This window comes from Symphodus melops (genome assembly GCF_947650265.1).
Source record: "Symphodus melops genome assembly, chromosome: 14".
Taxonomy (NCBI): domain Eukaryota; kingdom Metazoa; phylum Chordata; class Actinopteri; order Labriformes; family Labridae; genus Symphodus; species Symphodus melops.
Genome location: NC_136704.1, coordinates 18,986,122 through 19,009,556, shown reverse-complemented (window position 1 = coordinate 19,009,556; position 23,435 = coordinate 18,986,122). Strand labels below are relative to the sequence as shown.

At 40.4% G+C, this 23,435-nt stretch overlaps 3 protein-coding genes across 3 annotated transcripts; 2 read left to right on the top strand and 1 right to left on the bottom strand.

The window, feature by feature from the left end:
• Window positions 1-485: 485 nt before the first annotated feature.
• Window positions 486-2,619, top strand: lsm5 (LSM5 homolog, U6 small nuclear RNA and mRNA degradation associated). The gene is made up of 5 exons (XM_079361475.1): window positions 486-762; window positions 1,534-1,629; window positions 1,745-1,772; window positions 1,865-1,937; window positions 2,355-2,619. Exons 1-5 carry the CDS (start codon window positions 711-713, stop codon window positions 2,385-2,387), a joined length of 282 nt encoding a protein of 93 aa, XP_079217601.1. The 5' UTR covers window positions 486-710; the 3' UTR covers window positions 2,388-2,619.
• Window positions 2,485-5,812, bottom strand: psme2 (proteasome activator subunit 2). The gene is made up of 11 exons (XM_079361474.1): window positions 5,545-5,812; window positions 5,235-5,267; window positions 5,064-5,126; window positions 4,724-4,810; window positions 4,584-4,632; window positions 4,380-4,477; window positions 4,158-4,226; window positions 4,009-4,076; window positions 3,752-3,806; window positions 3,062-3,148; window positions 2,485-2,974 (listed from the first exon to the last, which is right to left on the bottom strand). The coding sequence occupies exons 1-11, from the start codon at window positions 5,590-5,592 to the stop codon at window positions 2,894-2,896; spliced, it is 738 nt and encodes a 245-aa protein (XP_079217600.1). The 5' UTR covers window positions 5,593-5,812; the 3' UTR covers window positions 2,485-2,893.
• Window positions 5,813-7,198: 1,386 nt separating this feature from the next.
• Window positions 7,199-23,391, top strand: LOC306834842 (E3 ubiquitin-protein ligase RNF31-like). The gene is made up of 24 exons (XM_079361065.1): window positions 7,199-7,408; window positions 8,313-8,518; window positions 8,702-8,848; window positions 8,968-9,123; window positions 9,222-9,278; window positions 9,499-9,628; window positions 9,744-9,905; window positions 10,289-10,439; window positions 10,929-11,080; window positions 11,425-11,567; window positions 12,120-12,365; window positions 14,763-15,095; window positions 16,200-16,385; window positions 16,484-16,690; window positions 17,959-18,132; window positions 18,709-18,807; window positions 19,343-19,432; window positions 19,567-19,681; window positions 20,081-20,193; window positions 20,421-20,534; window positions 20,948-20,996; window positions 21,282-21,378; window positions 22,182-22,347; window positions 22,747-23,391. Exons 2-24 carry the CDS (start codon window positions 8,315-8,317, stop codon window positions 22,792-22,794), a joined length of 3,339 nt encoding a protein of 1,112 aa, XP_079217191.1. The 5' UTR covers window positions 7,199-7,408; window positions 8,313-8,314; the 3' UTR covers window positions 22,795-23,391.
• The last annotated feature ends 44 nt before the right edge of the window (window positions 23,392-23,435 follow it).

Below are 23,435 nucleotides of genomic sequence, written 5' to 3'. Positions count from 1 at the left end.
ATGGTCCTAATAATGTTTTTTTTTTTTTTTTTTTTTAAGTAGGCCTTTACATTCTGATCTAGACCTTTAGACAATGAGTCGTGGTTGGTGGTAGAATTAGTTTTTCCTTGCAGAAAAATACTATACTTTCTATAAAAAGTTACACTGGTTTTAGACCATATACTGTAAGAGTTTTTTTTACAGTCTATTTGTCATACAAATGTATAAGACTGTTATATTTAATACAATTAAATGTCAATATTCCTCTTTATGCTTCGTGCAACGGCGACTAAAACACAAACACAAGAAGGAACAAAACTATATTCCCTCCAGTGTTCCCTCCAGTACGTGTACTGAAAAATACAAACGGTACAAGTAAAAAGTAAGACTGTGGCGGGGAATGATCTTGATCTGAACTCTGGTCTCTTTGTTACAGTCAACGAGTGACGTAATGTATTCAGAAAACCAACAACAAGCGCCACCTTGTGGAAAAATGATTAAATGACAGTTTAACTTCCAGTTTTTTTTTCAGTTGCTCTTTACTTAAGTTGTTTAATTTGAGTGTGTTTGCTGAATGGATTTTAGTTAAATGTCAAAATATTCACCGATGTGGACTAATATTTACAGGACTGATCCACTGATCCTTGGCAACCGCAGAAAAGTCATTCGATTGCTTTAGCCTGGTTACAGACCGGACGTTCTTTCGATTGCTACTGGCTGGAAACTCTTGAATGAAGATGGCGGCTACTCCAGCAACAAATCCTTCGCAGTTGCTACCACTTGGTTTGTAAATGTTGGATAATGTTGAGTTTCTGTTGTAAATACCGTCATGTACATACCCGTGTTGACTAAAGTGGTGTTGTTTCGGGTTTCAGGCGGGAGTTTTGAGGTCACGGTGTGTCTGCTTAGCATCATGCTTTCAGGTTCACACACATGCTAGTTGTTGTAACAGCAGCAACAAAAACTTCACAGCAATGGTTTAAAGACCATTTGTTTAATGCCAGATACATTTATTTATGTTATTTGCCGTTTATTATTTTATAATTATACAACTAGAAAATATGGAGCACAACGAATTAAACGATTAATCGCATTTTCCGGTTAGTCGGTCGTTTGATTTTATTTTATTTTTTTAAATAATGTGATATATTCTATATTGTCTTGTTGAACTAAGTGTCCGAAATGCCACTGTTGGACCTGTCTTATGAAAAAAACCATATATATATATATATATATATAAATGGGTATCAGTTGTTACAGTTTGCTAAGTGTGGTTGAAAAGTGACCGGCATGGCACATAACGTGTCAGAAAAGCTTAATATTTAAAAAAAAAAAAAAATGTGGCATGATCAGAAGAAGTCACCTGCTGGACAAACATCAAAAGAAGTAAACATGAGACATCAGTGTTTGTTTAAGTGAAGTGCTAAGTAAGTTTTTTAACATCAGTATCAGCCCTTATTAGCACAGTTGGTGCCTCTCTTGTTGAAAATGTTGGATTTTGTACCGTTAAAAAAAAAAACTAGACTCAATTGCTTTTTGTTTTGCACTTTTCAGAGCTGGTGGATAAATGTATCGGCTCCCGAATTCACATCGTCATGAAAACCGACAAAGAAATCGTCGGCACCTTGTTGGGGTTCGATGACTTTGTCAGTATCCTTTTACAGTTACAGCCAAACCATGCTCTTGTGTGTTCACTTCACTGCTTGAGTTTATAGTTTTGCTCTTAATTATGTCCAAAGTTGTCAACCTTAACTCCACGTCTCAGATATGGTCCTGGAAGATGTGACAGAATTGTAAGGGCTCCTCTTTGTTTCACATTCAGAACAATAACCCAGTATTGAACCTGTGTGAGAGGTATAAACTCACTCTTTTAATTGTGCTTTAGTGAGATCACACCAGAGGGAAGGAGGATAACCAAACTGGACCAGATTCTCCTCAATGGCAATAACATCACCATGGTATGTTAATGTTCTCTAAGTGTGGTGCCTTTATACTCTCTTCATGGAGACCTCAACAATAATTCAGTGGACTCCTTCAAACAGGCAGAGTCCAAAGAAAGTCCTGGAGTACACAAATCGCATACGGCAAATAAAGTAAGGTTTAAAGGACTGAAGTTCACTGCGTCTTCCTCAGTCAGGTTGACTTGTGTGCTCCAATACTTTCTTTGAATTCTGCCTGCGTGGAGGAGTCTTTAGTCCTTCTCTGAGAGCACCGATCTCCATCTGTGAAGAGGCTGAAGTGCAAACGTTTCCTTCTACTCTAGCCAAGCACTAGAGGACTTTTGTTTTGGTACCATGAATTTGTATTGTATTTAGTGTTTAGATAGTGTATAGTGTTTATAAGTCCATAACACATTTTCCCTTTCTTCTGTGCAGCTCATACCTGGAGGAGAAGGCCCAGAAGTATGAGTCATCACTAATAGAGGATATATTCTTGTGTTGTGTATACAAAGCTCCTTTGTTGCGCTCCTTAGTTGATGTTTTTGAGGTTGTTCCTCCTCCTTTGTTTTTTTGAGGGAGGACATTTTATTTTATTTTTTTGTCATGTTGACCAATTAAAAGTTTGAGATAATTCAGAATTGCACTTCACAAAAAAGCATTTCTTGTTTTGTTTTTTTATAAATAAATGAGAATCAAACAATTTGGAAAGAAAAAAAAAAAAACAATCCTTTCTTTGTTTATTTTTTATTTTAGTGCAAGTGTTTTAAAAACTAAAGTGCCATCTTCACAACAGCAGAGCCAAAACGTTCATCCATTTGTATTTTTTGTGATTATGGAGAAAATTGAAAACTGTTTCAGATGAACATGAGCATCACTGAACAGAGAGACGATAAGTATTGAATCCACTCAGAGAAAGAGACAGCCGAGTAGAGAATCTGCCCCCGTTGCACCTCCTGAACGTCACCTCCTTTACTTCAGTACATGGAAGGCTTCTCCTCTCCTTTGGGATTGGTCACCTTGTCGAGATTCTTGCTGATGATGTCGTAAAGCTCGGCCTAGAGAGAGGAGTTCAAAAAAGGAGAGGTTTGAATTTTCAGTGTGGCGGGGGCACGGTGCTAAAATATCAGAGACGTGTGCCTTACGTAGAAGCCACGAATGTCCATAATGATCACTCGGATATCGGAGTAAATATCCTTGTCCTTCTCGTGCACGAGGGAGCGGTAGTCCATCTGGAATCAGAGAAAGTTGTGTTGAAGTTCTTTAAATGAATGAAATTAAGCTTCTTATTAAATCCTACCACAAACTAACAAAAAATATACAATTCAGTTCCTGACTTTCATTATGATGTCATACTTCAGTTTGTGAACTACAAATTCTGTTTGTGGAGCGCCGATCGACAGTTTTGGACGACAAGGTGGAGCCCAAGGAGAATTGTGGGATTGGCAAACACTAGGTCATCAGCAACGTCAAGTCTTTGCAGAAAGATGTTCTGCTTCTTTTTTGCAGATGTGCCATAACTTAGCTCGGCCAACATCACATCTTTGTACATTAGTATTGATTCCGAAATCAGGTAATATCGATGTCCCAGTCTGTAAAATTGCATTGCATTTCGATTTTGTGGCACAGCCGGAGCTCCAAATAGACACAACGGTGGCTGTGCTGAAACCTCAAAGACAGTGCAGACAGAGGATACACTTCGTCCCCTCATTTCACATCTGACACTAACACTGGGAGATTGCAGGCGAAATGTCACAGGGGCGTTTAAATCACAGCTTGAAACTACAGTGTGAATAAGGATATGTTTGTGTTTTAAAGGATTTGTTGACACTCACCACATGAGTTTCTTTGGAAGCTTTTGCAACTGCATCTCCCCTCTCTGTGAAGTACCTGGTAAAATTCATCAGAAATATTTATTTTTCAGAAATAACTCAAGTAAAACAGTACGTAGAGATAAAAGCTTCCTGAAGTTTCTAAACTTTGACAACAGTCTGATCATGCATTCTTCATGAAATCATCGATACAAACAGATGATAAACACTTGGAAGGAAATATTGCTACATTTTTTTCAAAACATTTATATCCAACATACTTGTTGATGCTGGTCTGAAAACCGTCAACTTTGGTCTTCACAGCTGTGATTCTCTCCAAGATTTTCTCCTGTGGTGAAAATGACACAATTTGTCAGAGAATCATAGAATTGAACTGAATCATACTTCTGTGCACGGCCATGTGAAGTACCTGGATGGCCACCCCAAAGTCATTTCCATCTTCTATTTTTGGAATGAGGTGATGAATCCAGCTTGAGACCTAAAAAGCAGAACAGAAGAAGCCAATTTAAATTACTTAAACTAGTCGCGTAAATCAATAATCCCACTTTATTTACAGTTGTGCTGATGCTAGACTGTGTTTTAGATGAGAAACTGTAAGAATGTGTCCTTACAAAGTGAGTGATTCACTTACAACAATGATGGTCTCTCTCAGAGCAACAATCTCTGGTTTCACTCGCTCCAGAAGTGACAGAATCTTCTCATTCCCTTTGATGAAGCCACATTTTGGAGCTGTACACAAAGAGGGGCATGTAGGCATTTTATCACGTGTACACAATGCTACATGTTGCCTGTCATCATTCGCATGAGTGCTGATAAATAAATAAGCAGGTTTGACCTTTCTTCTTCTTCTTCTCATCGTCTTCATTCGTATCCGTCTCCATTTCCTTCGAGCAAACATTTATACGTTCAAAATGGGGGTTAACTATTGCAAATAGGGTGATGAGAGAGAGATTGGAGGATGAACGGGGGTCTCACCTCGTCATCCTGAGAGGGAGGGTCCGGTATGGGGATGTCCAGTGGAGCCTTGAGAGAAGTCAAGTCTGTGATACAGAAGGCGTCATCCTGAAGATTCAAGGGTCAACAACACGGGTTAGAAACCATGACAGCCAAATAATCACATGAATATAAAACGATTGAGTTTAGATTTTCTTTCCTATATTGTCTCTGTTTTTAAGTCAAAACCCTGATCATTTAATGACTTCTTTGTTTAAATTGAGCTTTGTTATGAATTTTTAAGAAATACACTACAATAAACTACTATTATTTTAATTAGACTAAAAATGTTCTTGTGTGTTACAATAGATAACTTGCTGACCCTTAGCAGAGCATCCATCAGTATAACCTTCTGGGGGATGTTGTTGGAGAACAGATTCTCTGCCTGAAAAAAAAGAACACAAGATGTTATTCTTAAAAACTTTAGTTTTTACAGTAAATGTGCCAGTATACATAATAAAGGAAGGGGTCGAATAACTGTTGCTTAACAAACCTCTTGATACAGCGACAGACGGAACTTTTCCACCTGAAAATGTTTGTAAAAAAGAAAAAAAGGTTGAGAAGAGTTTTAAAAAAGATGAAATGCTGATTCATGTTTAAAAAAAGTCTGCAGCGTTTACTTTCGTTTTCCTACCACAAGGGGACTTTCTGCTACTAACGAGTTCAACACATCCACCTTCACACCTTTTAAAAGTCTCTACAGTAAATATAGGTAGGCCTACATGTTATATGTAGTCTCTGAACGAGTAGTTTACATGAGCCGTGGCAGCAGAGCTGTTTTTTGTTTCTCGGATTCAACTCACCTTCCCCGCAGCCGAGCTGCTTATTTTCAGGCTTGACGTCTTCGACATGACGAAACGAACTTTTAAGGTTAAAGCACAAACAAAGAGATCCGTTTAACTTTTCAAATGAACGAAGTTTGCAAGCGCAAGATAGAGCAACGATCCCTATTCATAAGTATCCCTCGAGGTGAGCGATGAAGGGTGTTTATTTCCTCATTCACATTACTTTCGATTTCAATGTCGGATGTTGCAGTTACATTTGCACCTCCCACTAAGTGAATGAGTGAGCTACCTCCTCCCCAAATCTTATCTTTATTGTCTGTGTGCCAGACATGCAGAAAAGTACATGTCTGCTAAAGTTTCTCAGGCTTATAATTAAACTGAAATATTTATATTGGCGCACACTAGAACAAGCTCGGTGTTAGAAGAGCTGGTTTGTTCTTTTATTTGACTAAAAGTCGACAAAAGCCACACTGTGAGAAATATTTAACCAAGTAAGTTCTGTTATTCAAACGTCACGGGTAAGTATTTAACAATATGACTATAGCTACTCTAGTTATGAAAAGTAATTGGGATTAACAATACTAATGTAGGCCTCAACCTGTAGGCCTATATGCAAAACACTATGGGCCTAATATTTATGGATAGAAGCAAAAATAAGTTTTGAAAAATACCTCAGAAAAATACACATGAAAACTCAGTTTCCATCAGGAGATGTTGAGCCCAGCTTTCTTACATCACAAGTTCTATAAAATGACCACTGCCTGCTCAGCCAAAATATGTTCTTCTACAATGCAAGCTTTTTTTCTTTTCTAAGTTCCTGGATCAACTCACCGGACTCCAACATCACAAAATAGAGTATTACTTGAAAAACAAACACCAACTATCATCCTTACAAAACTCCAAAAACAAAGAGGCTTTGTTTGCCACTTTCACTCCATCAAGCATGACCACATTGCATAAACAATTGGAACCAACCACGGTTACGCGAGGCAACCTCGGGGTTTGAAAAATGAAGCTGACGCAGAAGGGTAAAAAAAAATCCCTAAGAGTGTCCACTTGTGCTGGCTGCGGAGGTCCATATGTCCCACTTTGAAATTCAAATTCAAAAAACGTTATTTGTCCCCGGAGGGCATGCCCAATTTCACAGCAGAAATGATCAGGTTTACTGCCAAAGATCAGGAACACCATGAAAAAAGTCTACACAATATTCTTAAATCTATAGGTTGGCTGTAAGTGAGTTGAACACAGCTTTTTCAAAGTGGCAACTGCCACTGTTGAGCTTCAAAATGTTTTCTCAGAAACCAATGGGGGGATGTCTATGTGACTATAATTACCTTCTATGCAATGATGAGAACACATTATCACTTTATCTGACTTTTATCTTATACCCTGTCCCCACATAGGCTCTGTCATCTCCCAGACTTTCCTCACATGAATCAATTGAATTCAATTTAAAGAACTTTATTTATCTCTCTTGGAGCAATTCATATGGATCAATTTGGATAATAATCAATAATAATCACACAGTGACAAATCTGTTTTAACTGATTATTTGGCAGTTGTCACTTTTTTCCCCTTTATGTCAATGTGTATAGCGGGCAAACAAAAAATGAAAAATAATTCCAACCTATAATTAACAATTTCCTCTCTTATTTTGAAGGATGAAGTTGGAGCGGAAGTAACACCGTCAGTAAACACGACTAACCTGACTTCCGTATCTGAAGCTAACGTCAGAGTCGTAGAACAACCACAACACCAATGTTGGAGATTTATTAACTACTGAAAGGACCTCAAGGACGTTGTATTTTATTAATGACAACACAAAGGTTTACGCGGAATAATAACTGTGGAAAGTGGTACAGACGCTAACTTTATTTAGCAGGTTTGTGGACGTTACGTCTGTTTTTTCACTAACTGAAAGTTTCGGTTTCAAATAACGTTAGCTATAATGCTACCAAAGTTTCTTACGAGCATAGAATTGAAAACTAAGGCCTCTGAATTAAATGACATATTTTAATAATGAAAATCGTCACGGGTTATTTGTTTCTGTTGTAGTTTCATAGTGTAAACAGTGAAGCTATGGTTAGCCTTTACTTTCCTTATTGCGTCATTAAAGTGAAAGAGAAATGAATACTTGTTTAATACATATTGTTTAGAATTGACTCTTTTGCATGTCAAGATATACTAAACACTGTCATTCACACTGTTTAATAACACATTCCTTTATGTTCACAGTTCAATAACATTGTCTACAAAAAGGAGTGAGTGAGTGACAACAGAAGGAAAAAAAAAAAATAAGAAGCCACTTTTATGAAGGAAACTGTTTTGATTTTTTGTTAAACCTTGCAGCAGCAAGGTTTGCATTGTGTCTGTTTGTGTTCACACACAGCTATTCCTGAAAATATCTGGGCCCTTATACACAAACAGTCTGAAGATCCTCTCAGAGAACTCCTCACTTGTCTCAGAGTTTAGTCTCCATGAGCAACTTTTAGTAGGAGGCTTCATAAGTACTCACCTGGAGTTTTGTGTTGTGTAAAAGAAAACTGATTGACAACTGCTTTGACATTGAACAAGAGAAGCAAAGTGCATTTAGCGCCATCTGCTGGGGAAAAATGTATTTTAACATTCAATAGAAATATAACATTAAGACAAAATTAAACTTAAAAGTACAACAGTTATTTTTATTATTTCAATTTATGAGTTCAAGATTTGCTCTGACTTTTAGAGATAAGAGAAATAGAAATGTGACATATTTTGATCCTTCACACTTGCTCTCCTTTTGGCAGCTATGAGCTGCGGCTCGGCTTCTGATCAGCTTGACGAGGTGAGGAGGAGAGGCCAGTCCATCCTCTCCTCCTCCGGCTCAGCCCAGGATGTGAAGACGGAGGTCCAGATTATGGCCAGTGTCCCCCTGCCTTTGACCGAGAAGTATCGCCACGTTAGCGCCGACACCATGCTGAGGGAGAACATTGCGGGCCGCAATAAACAGGAGGTGAAGCTTTCTTTGACTGACGTGTGTTCATAACTGTATCCTTAATTTCTTATTTTATTCTAAATCTTTGAAGAGAGTCCCGCTTTGACACATGACAGCAAAAAGAGAGACCCGTTTACATCTTTATCTGAACAAAAAATAAATAAGCTTCTAACTCGAATGTTGAATTTGCCTCTACTTTAGGTTATGGAGTCCTTGAGTAGACTGGTCAAGGCCTTGAGTGTCCTTGAGAAGTATGGCTGTAACTTGACGAATCCTGCCAGGCCCAAATACTGGAGGAACGTCAAGCACAACAACCCCACCTTCAAAAGGACGGTGGATGCAATCAAGGTGAGCAACAGCCTCAGAACCTCCTGCACGAGACGTAAGCTTTCTGTTGCATGTTGTGCCAAGAGAATCTCTGTTGGACATTCAAGGCCTCACCTTGATTTGTCTTTGTCCCATTTTAGGGCGGCAGAAAAGTCTTGTATCTGTACGGTTACACCAATCAGCAGATAGACGGCCTCAGTTTCCCGGAGGACGTCGCTGAACCGGACACTGATAAAGTTGCTGCTCTGACACTTGAGGTCATGAGCTTACGGGCTGAGGTGGACATGTTCATGCAGGTAACTGTGCGCATATTATTTAATTTCTTAAAACATCAGAGTGAGCCTCATTTGTCTGAAAGTCATATATAAATATCATATATCTTCATATTGTTTAGGGCTCACATCCTCAGCGCGAGTACATCCAAGATATCATCCCATTCATCATCCAGCAGGTGTGTACAAACATTTACACTGACTGTTTTTATCACCAATCTTTGTCAATCTGCTTCATTAAAAAGTTTAGTTTTTTTTATATTGTCCTATTGTCCTCTGTGTGTTCACTAAGGTTCCACTGGTCTTTTTAGTTTTAATGATGGTGTTTCGTAAGCTGAGCATAACGTAACGTTTTTTTAAAGTGCACAGATTGTGGATTGTGACTTCTGGTCTCCTCAGGACATGCTGGTGAGTGACTCGGTGCCCTTTCTGTCTGGAGAGGAGAAGCAGCAGGGAATCAAGCAGCTGGTTCTGTCTCCTTCACCCACTCAGAGCACCGGAGGTCAACGACCTCTGACACCACCCATGGGTCAGCTGCCACCACACCTCACTACCTGCTCGCCGTATTCTTTTAGAAGCGTTTCCACTGTATTGAAATAATCTATAAAAGCCTTTTAATCCATTCACCATCTCTCCCTTCAAAGCCTCTCCTGCAGTCGGTGAGTGTCATTTGTGCGGTGGACCTTCGTCTCTGATTTGCCCGTCTTGTAACAAGGAGCCTTTCTGCGCCGCGTGCGATGACTTTTACCACCGCCACCCTGCACGAGCCAATCACAAGAGAGACAAAATACTGAAAACCAAACAAGGTACATCAGTTCACAATAAGATTTGTTTTCCATCTAAGTCCTTTTTTAATAAACAGTAGGTCTAAATGAGTAGTTGGTACAAGATGTTTTGGTATGTTGCTTCAGCCTTCAGCAGGAAGATGGCTGCAATGAAATCTTTGCACTCAGAGTTTTTCAACTTAGTGATTGTTTATGCCAAACACAGGCTTCCAGTTTTATGCAAAGGGTTTAACAAAACGAGCCCAACGGAGAGATTTTTTGGTTCCATCACTCTCCTCCATTCTACCTGACAGATGTCTTCACTTGACCTTGTGGATATCAATCACTTAGATCAGAGTGGGTGGTGTTTACTTCCCACTCAGACGTTGTGTTTATTTCCTTGTTCTCTGCTTGTTTGCCTGCAGATACCTGCGGCATCTGCGAGCTTTCGTCCGTTCACGTTCAGTGCTTCACCTGCCCACGCAGCTTGTGTCTGAACTGCGACAAGCTCGTCCACTCTCACCACGACCGCCAAGGACACAACCGAAACCTGATCACAGCGGCCAAGACGTCCAGGTGAAGAGAAGAAGACCCTTGATGATGCAGTTAGTTTAGCTTCTCCACGAGGCAGCAGTGTGGCTTGATAAGACAGAGCAGTGATGAGAACGAGAGGTTTGATTTGTCACTCCTGAAACTGAAAAAAGAAAGAGAAGAAAAGGAGAAAACCACATGAACAAGGATCCTACAGAGGATATACATGTGTAAAACACCTTTAGATGTTTGCTGGAGTCAAACTTAAGCCGACTTTGTTTGCAGATTTAACATTTTTAGACCAAGCTCTAAAGTATAAACTCTGTACCTGTAACGAGTGTCGAGTAGAGTTTTTATTTCGTTTTTGTTTTCGGAGAACAATCCAGAATTTGACCCTGCAGCGACCTGTCTGACACGCCTTCACTGTAGTGTGCAGACGATGTTAAAAGGATCTGATTGGTTCTCGATCGGCAGCCAGACCTGATTCGAGGCTAACATCGTTGGTGTTATTTATCTGTGCAGTGTGTCTTTCAGTCCGTCTCTGTCGCCTTGGGAGTGCGCTCACTGCACCACAGTCAACGAGATGCAGGCCGTCCTCTGCGCGACCTGCGAACGACCCCGACTCGCCACGGCTGCCTCCAACGTTCAGGAAAGCCTCTCGTCAATCCCAACGTCTCCCAACACAGGTGAGACTCACGACACGCTCTTCATGAAGGATGAGGCCCCTTTCGATGCAGCACCTTTCAAAATAAAGGAAGATACAAAGATCATGTTTAAACACTTACAATACGTAAATAAGTGAACTGTCTCCTGGTTTAAATTCTAGGGTTGTTGCTTTTTTCACAAGTTATCATTATTTATCTGCCTTATGTTTGAATTACAGACGACTTTAAAATAAATCAGCTGATGACAGGCGCATTCATTTGATTCTGCTGCTTCATGTGCAGTCGACACATGTCAGCTTCTCAGAGCGACGCAGTCATAACAGACCGTGCTGTTGACAGTGGAGTGTGCGTTTCTGCTCCCTCAGAGTGGCAGTGTAAGAGCTGCACTGTCTTGAATCAAGGCAGCAGCATCCTCTGTGAGGTGTGTGAGCGCCCTCGCCTGGCCACCCGCCCACCCGCAGCACCGCCTCTGTCCAGTCCAGGATCTCTGTCTGACTCTGGAACAAAGGTCTGTCTCACTGCTGCTGTGAAATCTCTCCATCGCTGTTACATCAGACATTAATACACAGCACAAAGAGGAGCCTGTTGTTCACTTGGCCTTAAAAGAAGTTATCCAGCGGTGAATTTACTGATTTTCCTCTCTCTCGGAGCTCCCATAGAATACATTTCAATGAACAAGTGTACAAAATGGAGCATTTAGCATCTAAAGAGCCATGTGTTTTCTAAGACAGCGCTACAAGCAAGTAAAATGAACCTTCGATTCATTAGAGGGCTCTGAAGTGATCACACCTCAGATTCTTTTCTCTCAGGGTTAGAGACAAAACTTTGAAGACACACTTTGATTTGCTGTCATTATTCAGACTTCACCGCAGCTCCTTCCTCCAGTTTAGAGAATATATGAGCAATAGTTTCAAACCCTTAAGTGAGCTACTACTGATTTTACAAATCCAAATTTGATTGATGTTTTTCTTTCCTCTAGACATAATATGTCGTTTGAACTCATCTCCGTATTTGTTTTGTGAATGTAACACGTTTCATTTCGTCTTTTTACTGTTTACAGTGGATGTGCCAGTTCTGCACCTTTGAAAACACAAAGCCCGCTCTGGTGTGTGTGATGTGCAACCAGGCCTGTAAAGACTCCACTGGAGCTTCTTTGCCTCAGTCCCTCCAACAGACCCCGACATCCGCAGACAAAGATCCACCCCAGCCGGGGATCAGACCCCAACCCAAACCCAGAGTGAACCTGGAGCTGAAGAGGCAGAAGATGATGAGGGACGACGGCCTCAGGCTCATCAGCCAGATCAGAGTAGGTTAAAGCTGATCGTTTTATTTTGACACTCGGAGTTTGTTATAAGAACGACACAGCACATGCACCAACAGTAAAGCTTTAAAGAGCATATTGCAGGTTAAAAAAAAGTTGAGATTAACACTTCATGTTGTCAGATAAGGGCTGTAGAATAAGTACATCAATTTTCTGTATGTTCTTCAACACATTTAGAGGAGAAAGTGGCTGTTTTTAGCGTAGCTGTTTAGAACTCGCTTTTTTTTCAACAACGCGTCATATGACGTAACGTAAGGGAGTCGTGTTCTGTCACTCTGCTTTGATCGGCTTTATGCGTCCGTGTATGAATGAATGAAGCCTTTATTGCCCCTGGGGGAACTTGTCTTGCACCGAGAGCATAAAACACTTTACAAACAAACATTTAGAAGGCAGCACAAAAGAATTAAAGCACAAAAAAACAGGCTAAAACATGATTAAAGAGGAGTAATGATACGTGGTAGTGAGTGAGAATAGACAGGATGCCTCCCTGCAATAGTTTGTAATTTGCGCGGCGCACATTCGGGTGCATAGTGTAAGTGGCTTGATTATTCATAGTGTGTTTTGGTGAATTATTCCCACAACCTCAGAAACGATCGAACAGACACGTTGAATATTTCGGCATCAGGCGCAAAAGCGTTTCCTTATTAATGATTTAAATCTCTGGGTGTTTAACATAAAATATTATATACGCAGATAAGCGTTTAATGATTTGATCTGCTGGAATCCTCTGTTATATTCTGTAGTTTGCGCGTAATAGACACCGGACAGTCTGTATTAATATATGTAGTCATACGATTTATTATAAATCCAACTCTGTTGCAAGAGAGAGTGTGTGTGTGTGTGTGCATGTGCGCGCAGTGGGGAAAGACGGAACGCGCGGTTTGGAAACAAACAGAAACACAAGCTTTACGTCTGTCGGTCCTTTATCCCATTAAAATGTTAAACTTTTTGTAGTAGCCTAATATATGTGCAAAAGCACGCATTAAAGTGAGGAGTGTGTGTGCTGTTGTGCATGTTTGTGTGGATTACGTGCGCTGTGAACTCACGTCAGGAGAATCCTGCATCATACACTGTATTTTCTATAACAACGTGAGCACTGGGCTGCATCAGGAATAAACAATAAACATAGTGCTGCATAGTGCTGCATTAGCACAGGCTGTGTAATCGGGTTTTATGTCTCTCTCTCTCACGCACAGCGCGGCACCGTAATACGTTGTACAGATTTGCCGTTTTTACGAGCAGCTCCCATACAATGTAAAGGTGAATGATCGGCACTTGCACCTTCTACAAATAGTTTTTTAATTGATTGAATGTGATTACAAACTTTATATATACTGATGTGAACACAGCACTCGCCCATATATGGCGAGCTGACACCTGTCACTCAGCAGGATGCCTGCTCCGGATCTCTCCTCACACCACTTCTCTCCTGAGGCCGTTATTCCTCTAATCCTGCCTGTTTCTGCTCTCTATCACATCTAACAGGTTCAGAATAATAAGCCAGTGGACCATTATATGTAAAGGAATACATATTTTCTTCCTATTTATTGACGGGAGTGACACTCGGATCCATGATTTTCTATGTTAAACAGACGGGGATTCAGCGGGACTCCCTTACGTTACGTCACAGCCGAATGCGGAAGTAAAAAGCAAAGACGTGCGAAAACGTACTAAAACGTCTCCAGGAGACCCTGTGGGTTATTAATTTCAGAATTTCTTTAAAAACAGTATTGTTAACGTATTTTCCTATGATTAGTTAAGTTTTGTCTTTAACCTGCAATATGCTCTTTAAATGAACTAATATTTCAATGTCATTTATCAAATCCAATGTTTAAAAAAAAAAAAAAGCAATCAGAGAAAATGCCCCCCCCAAAAAAAGATTCAACAATAAAGTGAGAATAGACTTTTTCTCAGTGAAAGTTTTTTTTTTTTAAAGAAAATATCTTGGGGTTATTAAGAATTTTAATTTCCTTTTTTTTATCTTTTGGCATTAAGACAAAATATTTCATCTGTTCATTCTGTTATTTATTTCATTTAAATCCGAGGACTGATTATGGAGGATTAATGGACAAACAGTTTGTACTGCTAGATATAGAACAACTAATACTTATTTTTACAATTTATTAATTAAGTTTTGATTCTTTGCTTGAATAAAGCATATTTTCTAATAAAAAATGTCTTACATTGTCCAACATGAAACCCACAGATATCAAGATTACAACCAAGTTCACGTAGGACAAAAAAAAAAACCCTTTACAGACGATTGTGTCGTCACTTGTTTGCCTCGGCTCTTTCTTAACGGTCCTACTTCTTAATGCTTCCGTGTTACACAGACACCGAGGTTACAGAGTAAGAAAGACTCCCCCTGTTTGTCCCCCGCAGGAAGCAGAGAAGCACGGCGTCAGTCCTGAGGAGGTGTACGCAGCCATCTGCATGTGCGGCGGCAGCAACACAAACCCCTGCGATTGGCTGACGTCAGAGCTGCCTCACCTGCTGGATGAAATCTGCGCCATGGCGGCTTCAGTCCAGCTAAACTACAAAGCAGAGGATTCTGGGACGCTCGTCGAGGTGCAGATAGATGAAGAGGCGACTGGTCCTAACGTCACAGGCGGAGGTGTGAAGCTGTCCCGGGCGGAGGCCAAGCAGGCGTGGTTAGCTGCAGGAGGAGACACAGAGAGAGCCGTGAGACAGCTGCTGAGAGACAGACAGCTCAGGGTACGAATACATCAAAACATATTCATACTAACAGAACGGTTTGAATTGTCCAACAGTTGTTGGTAGTCATTCATATATTTATTTTATTCACATTTTCTCTCATTCATTAATATTCAAATATTGAATACATATGCAAAATATAAGCCCAACACGTGCAGATTTTCCCCTCTTTCAACTGTTTGATGAACACCACTCTCCTGCTGAGGTCCAAGTCTTCACTTAAAGTTGCTTCATTACACAAATTATTCAAAACATCTTTGTCAGGAGTTCGACAGGGCCTCAAACCTTACAGGTTTCTGTCTGAGTAACTTTCATTTAGCCTTGAACTCTACACCTCTGAGGCCTCGAATCTGCTGAATTCAAACACTGAGTGTTTAATCAGTGAAGAGGAGCAGAGTCCCTTTCACATAGCCTGGCTGATGTTGATAAGCAGCTTCCCACAGATGAAATCTTGGAAGTGAGGAATCAGGATGTTTTCCCCATCTCCCGGCTTGCTGGCCTTGACGGAATAACTCTGAACAAAGAGGGTCTGTGATGTGCAGGTGGGGGGGGGGGGGAGTGTGGGAGGGCTGTTCCGTCTTCTTATCTCCTCCTGACCCTGCTTTATGAGCCTGAAGTAGAAACTACAGACCTAAGAGAAACGTTTAAACTGTGGGAACTGAAGCATCTCATGTAAGAAAGCAAACACGTCGTACTTATCTCGAGGGAAATGTTCGATGTTCACTCAGAGCCTTTTTTTTAAAATTTATTTTATTTTAAATTACATCTAATATCAAATGTAATTAATATGTTTGTTAATTTGGATCTCCTACTCTGAGTAATATTTTAAAACCTGCATTTTAGGTTTTTATTTCCCTCTCACGTGGTCCAGTTCAGTCTGTTATGGTTTGTTATATACTTCCAGAAAGTTTCCATCACACAGTCCTTGTATTGTTTCATCCCTGCTGTCTGTGTGTGTGTGTGTGTGTGTGTGTGTGTGTGTGTGTGTGTGTGTGTGTGTGTGTGTGTGTGTGTGTGTGTGTGTGTGTGTGTGTGTGTGTGTGTGTGTGTGTGTGTGTGTGTGTGTGTGTGTGTGTGTGTGTGTGTGTGTGTGTGTGTGTGCAGATGAAGGAGCTGCACTCTCTGGGCTTCAGGGACACGGCGCAGTGTGAGGAGGCGCTGCGTCAGAGCGGAGGAGAGGTGAAGGGCGCTCTGTCTCTGCTGCAGCGCCCCCTCCTGGAGCACTTCCACCAGCGGATCTGGGCAGACCAGCCTGAGCCTCCGATTGATCCCAAACACCCGGACAAACAGGTTAGGCTGCAACCCAAAGCCACCTGAGGGCTGTTTGCATGTTCACTTCGGGTGTTACGTTTCAATATCAAGTTAACTCTTCATTTGCTGCTCCACAGAGGATGTGCAGACGTCTGCTGGCGCTGTACGATCTGCCCAGCTGGGGGCGCTGTGAGCTGGTCCTCGCTCTGCTTCAGGAGCCGGAGGTCACGTACTCTCTGGAGGACGTGGTGCAAGCTGTGAAAGAGTCCCCTGACAAAGATTTCATCAGACGTCTCCTCAACAACGAGTGTCCCATCTGCCTAAACATCTTCCCTCGAAGCAAGGTGAGCAGGACGGGACTGGGTCAGACTTTATACCTGCGAGGTGCAGAATCAGTTTCAAATCACACAAGTAGCACCTTCTACATTGTTGTTTCATACATTTTACTCAACAAGGTCTATTTTAAGTACATTTTTTACTTTCTGTGAGGAACCCATTTACGCAGAATTATAGTCTAGCTTTAAATAATGAAAAGTGGGATGACGCCTGTATGTATATATTAATGGGAGAAAGAGAAGAATAAGTGTGAGTATTCGGAGTGTGTTCAATTAGAAAACAGTTCAAACTCTGAACACAAGGCTTTCTAATAAAGATTTTTGAATTGAGGTCGTACAAATATAGAGGACAGAAGAAGTGTTCAGAGACACAGAAAAGAAACAACTTTTCGTCCCAAATACAGAATGTGATGATTTATTATTTTCTTTTGCTTGTTTACTTTAATTAAAGCTCCTGTAAGGAGTTTTACGGTCGGTTACGAAAGAGACTGAAATTAGTACACGTGCTTTTTTTATGAGCTCGAAAAGCAAAGACCATCAGTATAAACATGTATTATTTCTGTACACTTCTTTTTGTTTTTCACATTATTCCCAGTATCTAAAGGTTAAAAGAGCACAGGATAAGATGTTATCAAAGAAAACACTGCTTTGATATTTAAAGCACAATTCAGAAAAGTTGTTTAAGGTACCACTTTGTCCACAGGGGGCGCCAAAATCAACACAATCTTGTATTTATTTATTCTTGACAGCAGCTTAAAAACATTCACACTGATACACTTCTTTGTTTAAATAAAGACACACTCGATCTGAATTGGATACTGCAGACATTTTTTGTTGTTTCATTTTGCAAAGCGACTCTTTGCATTCATCCTCAACATATACATTGGATAATGAGGGAGCGCTATTTCTTCCTGCATGAAGACATGCGGCCACTTGGCACGTTGCTGCATGACTTGTGATTCTCAAATATTTCTGACAGTTTCACAAAAAAGTTAATTAATTTGCAACAAAATTAATGTTTCTCTTTAAGTTTGTGAATTCATTTTTTATCATTTACAGTTTCATGGAGACATTTTATAATCAGTTTTTAATTTTCATAATGATTCTTCCATCAGCCCGATTTTAAGAAAAGAGAAATGATCTACTTTCACCTGAATGGGTTAAAAAAAAAAAAGCAAGTTAACATGTTTTTTTTTTCCTGTAAAGCAGACCACATGACCAGCTGAATCACTGATGTTTGACTGCTGTAAATCTTTGTGTTCTTTATGTGTGTATAGATGCAGTCCCTGACCTCCTGTCAGTGCTCAGTATGTCACGACTGCTTCAGGTTGCACTTCACCATCACCGTGACAGACAAACACATCCGAGACATGGTGTGTCCTGTCTGCAGCGGGCCGGACATCAACGACCCCGAACAGATGGACAGCTACTTCTCCACGTTGGACATTCAGGTACAAAGAGACTAAAAACATCAGGTTTTATCAGAGCAGCTCTGATGTTCTAATCCACTGCTAAAACAATCTTCAGAGCGCTGGTTAAAAACAAAGTCATCATTTTGATCAGGTCAGTTATTAAGCAAAGTCAGTGGAAAAAGGATACGGGGAACCGGCTCGTGGCTAAACTCACACTGTGCGTGCAGTCATGTGACCAAAATATCCAACGTGACAGAAAATCATCTGACCAGTAGGAAGTTGCTGATTGAGCCGTGATCAACCGCCTGCCTTGGTGTAAACTGCACGTCTGACGACGCCATCAGTCGTACGACTCACAAATCTGCTCTCGTGCAGTGCACCCAACTATTATTACTGCATAAGACTGCATGAAGAATAACACTTAAAATGTTGTTTTTCTAGAAAAAAAAATAAATAATTCAACGTCACTTGAAATGGCAGAAATGGGAATTAATGTCACTTTATTAATTAACATAAAACCTGTTTCCTTGTTTGATGTATTTACCATGGTCATGTTTTTATATGCAAGTATGAAGTGAGTCTTTTTGTGTGTTCATTTGTCTGATTGTTTTGCAGCTGCGGGACTGCTTGGTGCCAGATGTGTACGACCTGTTTCATAAAAAACTGACGGAGCAGGCTCTGATGAAAGATCCAAAGTTCCTCTGGTGTTATCACGTAAGTTTGTGTCCGACATCGACACCGGTACCGTCAAGTACATTTGTCTTTCAGGTTGAACATCGTTGGTCTTGATAGATTTATTAGCTGGTCTATCAACTTATTGAGTTTACAGGATGTTTTGTTCACCATACAGATGTTTTTCCTGCGTACACTTCAGTCTGCTGATATATGATTGGTCAATGCTACTCAGACTATAAAGACAAACTAGAACACTGCAGTTCTAAAATCCAGACATGCAATGTACCTGAGAGTTTAGCCTGATAGTTAAGTCAAGCAGGTAAATCAATCAATCCTTCCACCTATATTTATTTTTCACCTTTCAAACTAATCAAATGCATTCAAAGCGTTTTACAGCCTTTGAAAACAAGGTACAGCATGGATTTAGAAGTAGAGACTAATGCAGACCAGAAGCAAAACAGAAATGTCATTAAAACAAATAAAGGTGAATTTAATAACATTCATAAACACAGGAAACAAAGGTATGGTTTATAAAGTCTGTTTTAAATGTACATCATGGCCGTGTCTCCCTCAGTGCACCTACGGCTTCATCAACGATGGAGACCAGCTGAAGGTCACCTGTCTGTCCTGCAAGAAGAGTTTCTGCGCTCAGTGTAAGAAACCTGTGAGTATAAGAACATCACATTTAAGATTTACTTATCTGAGGAATTTAGCCTTGAAATCTTTGGCTGCTCTGGAATGGACTGTCTTTGAAGGAGTGTGTCTCCTTTAACCCTCCTCTCTCATCTGTGCCGTCAGTGGGAGGCTCAGCATCAGGATGTGTCCTGTGAGCAGTTCCAGCAGTGGAAGCGGGAGAACGATCCCGAGTATCAGCGGCAGAGCCTGGCCGCGTTCCTCAGAGACAACGGCATCAGTGAGGACACGGGAACTTTTAATTTTAGCTTTCCAGTTTTAACTTCATAGCTGCACCACAGTTCATGCACTCAAACCAGCATGTTTATTTGGGACTTTTTTTTGCTGTTCTTACAAAGTAATCAAACATCTTAAGTGACTTAAAGGTCATCCTTTACACACTTTACCCCCCTTATTTTAAACCAAAGGATTTGATAACTACACACAAAAAACAACACACATCCATCAGGCGTTGGTGACCTAGTGGCCGGTTTACATGACCCATGTTCATCTGACCCGTGGTTCATTCCCCACACAGCAGTATTTTCCTTGAACTTTTCTACCACTTTAAAGCCGAGCTGTTTAAAGTATTCACAGTCTGACACTAATAGATGAACTTGTATCCGTTGTTGTCTTGCAGCCTGTCCTAACTGCAAGTTCCAGTACGCTCTGACCAAAGGCGGCTGCATGCACTTCCACTGCTCCCAGTGCAGGTACCAGTTCTGCAGTGGCTGCAACAATCCATACCACAAGGTGAGAAACATCTCGGCCCCCCTTCAGGAGAATGTTTCCAGTGTGTATTTCTACATGCACAGACTGCAGGATTTCATAGGGCACAAAAACAAATCTCAGCAAAATCAGAAGTCATTTTCAGTTTTCACACTTTCTGATGCACTCTGATGATTTTCCGGGAGGATGTGGCTGGTGATGTTTATGGAACGAGCTCTGCTCCTGTGCTTTTGTTTTGTTCGCTCTTGCAGGCTGGTTGTAGGACGCCCCAGTGCAATTTCCCCGGCCTGCATGCTCATCACCCCAGAGACTGTCTCTTCTATCTCCGAGACTGGGACCCAGTCAGGCTGCAGGAACTTCTGCAGGTGGAAACACTATTTGTTTTTTTTTCTGTTTTTTTAAAACATTTAAGTAGCTGTATTCTCTGTGTTTAAAATGAGGGATGTAACCAACAAAAACTTCAATCTGTTGATTGTAGTGCTTTCACTCTAACTACACATAGCGAGGTATAGAGGACTCTCACTCATTTACATCATGTCATGCCTCAGGGGACCTCGCCCTGTCCCGCCTGACAGGAATAGCTTAGAAAGAACAACAAAAACACTTTAACAAAACTGTGATTTTTATTTTTAATGAACACTTCCTGTTGACAATCACTTATTTAGAGCCAATGAGACATTACAAAAACACAGCGAAGACATGACTAGAATATTTACATGGAAGGAGGAATAATAGATATATTATTGGATGTTTCTACATTTTCTGTTTGTGTCCTCAGAGGAGCGGCGTGGAGTTCAACACGGAGCCTTCAGACGGCGCTCAAAGTGGTAAAAGAAGAAATCCTTTTCTTCTTTTCTGACTGATTTCATCCTTTCAAGAAGCAAAGAAACGCATATTTCAAATGTCATATTCTGCAAATCCAGGAATAAGTTTTAAAATACTTTATAAATATGGTCTGTGAAGTTCACATTTAAATTTAGGATAAATTGAGCCTCTCATATTTAGTCTGCCCATTTGTCTGGAAGTTTTTTGTCTGTTTTGAATAATCTAATGATGCAGAAAAAACAAACATCCAATGAATCTTTGACTTTGTTTCCTCGTCTGTGTGTCAGCCACATGCTGTGTGATGGAGCAGAAAGATGACGACGGTCATCAGATTGACTCTCCGTGTGGAACCCAAACACAGCCGGGACAGGCCGGACTCTGCGAGTGAGTTTCTTTGTGTGTGTGTGCGTGCGTGCGTGCGTCCGTCCGTCCGTCCGTCCGTCTGTCCGTCCGTCCGTCCAGAATCCTTAATTCATTTTCACATCAAACTAAATATGAATACTGTGGAGTTGGCAGTGACCCTAGATTGTGTTTCAAAGAAAAATAGTAGCTTGATACTGAGCTGCAATTTGTTTCTGGTTAAATGTTTTTAAAAGAAACTGAACCATTTTTACCCAGAAGGTCTTGATTCTTCCGACCTGCAGACTTTTTATTGCACTGAGTCACTTTGCTGAATCAGAGTAAACAAGGCTTCCAGGCGAATTGACGGGCTTTTGGACTTGTTGTCTCTTTGAGGGAGGTCTGCTGTCAGACCGCTCTGTGAAAGCAAAGACAAAAAAACTGCATTCTTCCTTTGTTAGGTCATTTTGGAGGCTTTGGGTTACAGTTGTGCTGCAAGTTGTTTTGGAGACAGGCTGACAAATCTGTTGAATTAATTATCAAGGTTCAGTAAAGTGTGCTAAAATGTCCAGTGTCTCCTCCTAACAACACGTCTCCTCAAAGTCAATCCCCTGATTTAAAACCAAGAACATATAGAAACACATCTTCAACCCCAGTTTGTCATTTAAGTTTAAAGCAGAGAACAGACCCGACAAGTTACAAATATTAACCTCCTTTGACCTGTTGAGTGTCTTAAAATATGGTCTTCTAGTTAAGATCATTTTTATGATGCTCATTGGCTGATATTTGTACTTATTACAAGCAATTCAGGCCTCATCTTTGTATTGTATATTTTCAATTCCCCGCAGGAAGCACTACAGGGAGTACCTGGTGAGTCTGATAAACGCTCACTCTCTGGACCCAGCTCTGCTCTACGATCCCCAGGAGCTGACCCGGACCTGCGACAGACACCAGTTGGACCAGCAGAGAGGAGAGAACGAGGATGAAAAGGACTACCACGCTCGACTGCTCAAGGTGAGAGGCCTCAGGGTTTGGTTTCAAGGAGTGAAGGTGTGAATTTGTTCAGGTTTGTTATTGTATATGTGCACGCTGGCAAGTCTTGAAACTGCTTTTTACTGTCAAACAAATGTAACAGGGATTAGCTCAGACTGTAAGTGGGCTGTCTACATTTTAAATTGATTTAGATGAAAGGCTCCCAAGACTTTGGAAGTTAGCTTTAAATGCTGTGTTGGAAAATATATTTTTTATTCTCTGTGTACACTGCATCTGTCCCTGACAAAAAAAAAGAAATCAACACTCTACTTTCAACATCGTAAAGTATTGAAAAATAACACTGAACATTTGCAAACGAATATATGTAAAAGCATCAACAACAAGATTTCATTTTTAAGAACTTTTTTTTAACTCTCTCAGAAACTGATGGAGGTTCCTCTTGGAGAAAAAGTTCCTCGGAATAAATGAAGAAACATCAAGAAATCTGCCTGAAGAACAATCATCGAATGTCGCTGCTGGATTGAGCACTTAAGACAGTACTGACGAAACTCCTGACGCTGACAGCTGAGTCACGAAACAAGAAGAAGAAAATAATACCTTATTTCTTTGTTCAACGTTATGATAGACGGGGATCGACAGAATGAATCCACCTAAACACATACTCCTGATATTGTTGCAGTTTAATCTTCTGTGTGAATTTGTCTTAAGGTGACAACGAATCATGAACTCTTTAAAGCGATTTATATCCTGGATTACATTTAAAGCTGCACAAATACAAAGATTTATTGATTTTTATATTCTCTTGAAAGCAGAAATGTATGTTGAAATTGTTCATCTGTGAATATAGCTTTGTTGGGCAGAATAATATATAAATACAAGTATAAAGAAATTGAAAACATTTATTTGGGATAAATAGATATTTTGTCAAACATTGACTTCATTAACTGCAGTCTGTTTTTGGTTTAGATATTAGGAATAAATCAAAGTCAATAAAAATGTGTTTTTTGAAAAGTGGATTCATTCATGAACTTGGGTTAACAAAATAAATGAACAATAGACTCTGAAGTCTCTTGGTAGTCCTTTGTCTCATTTAAGACTCATTGTAATTT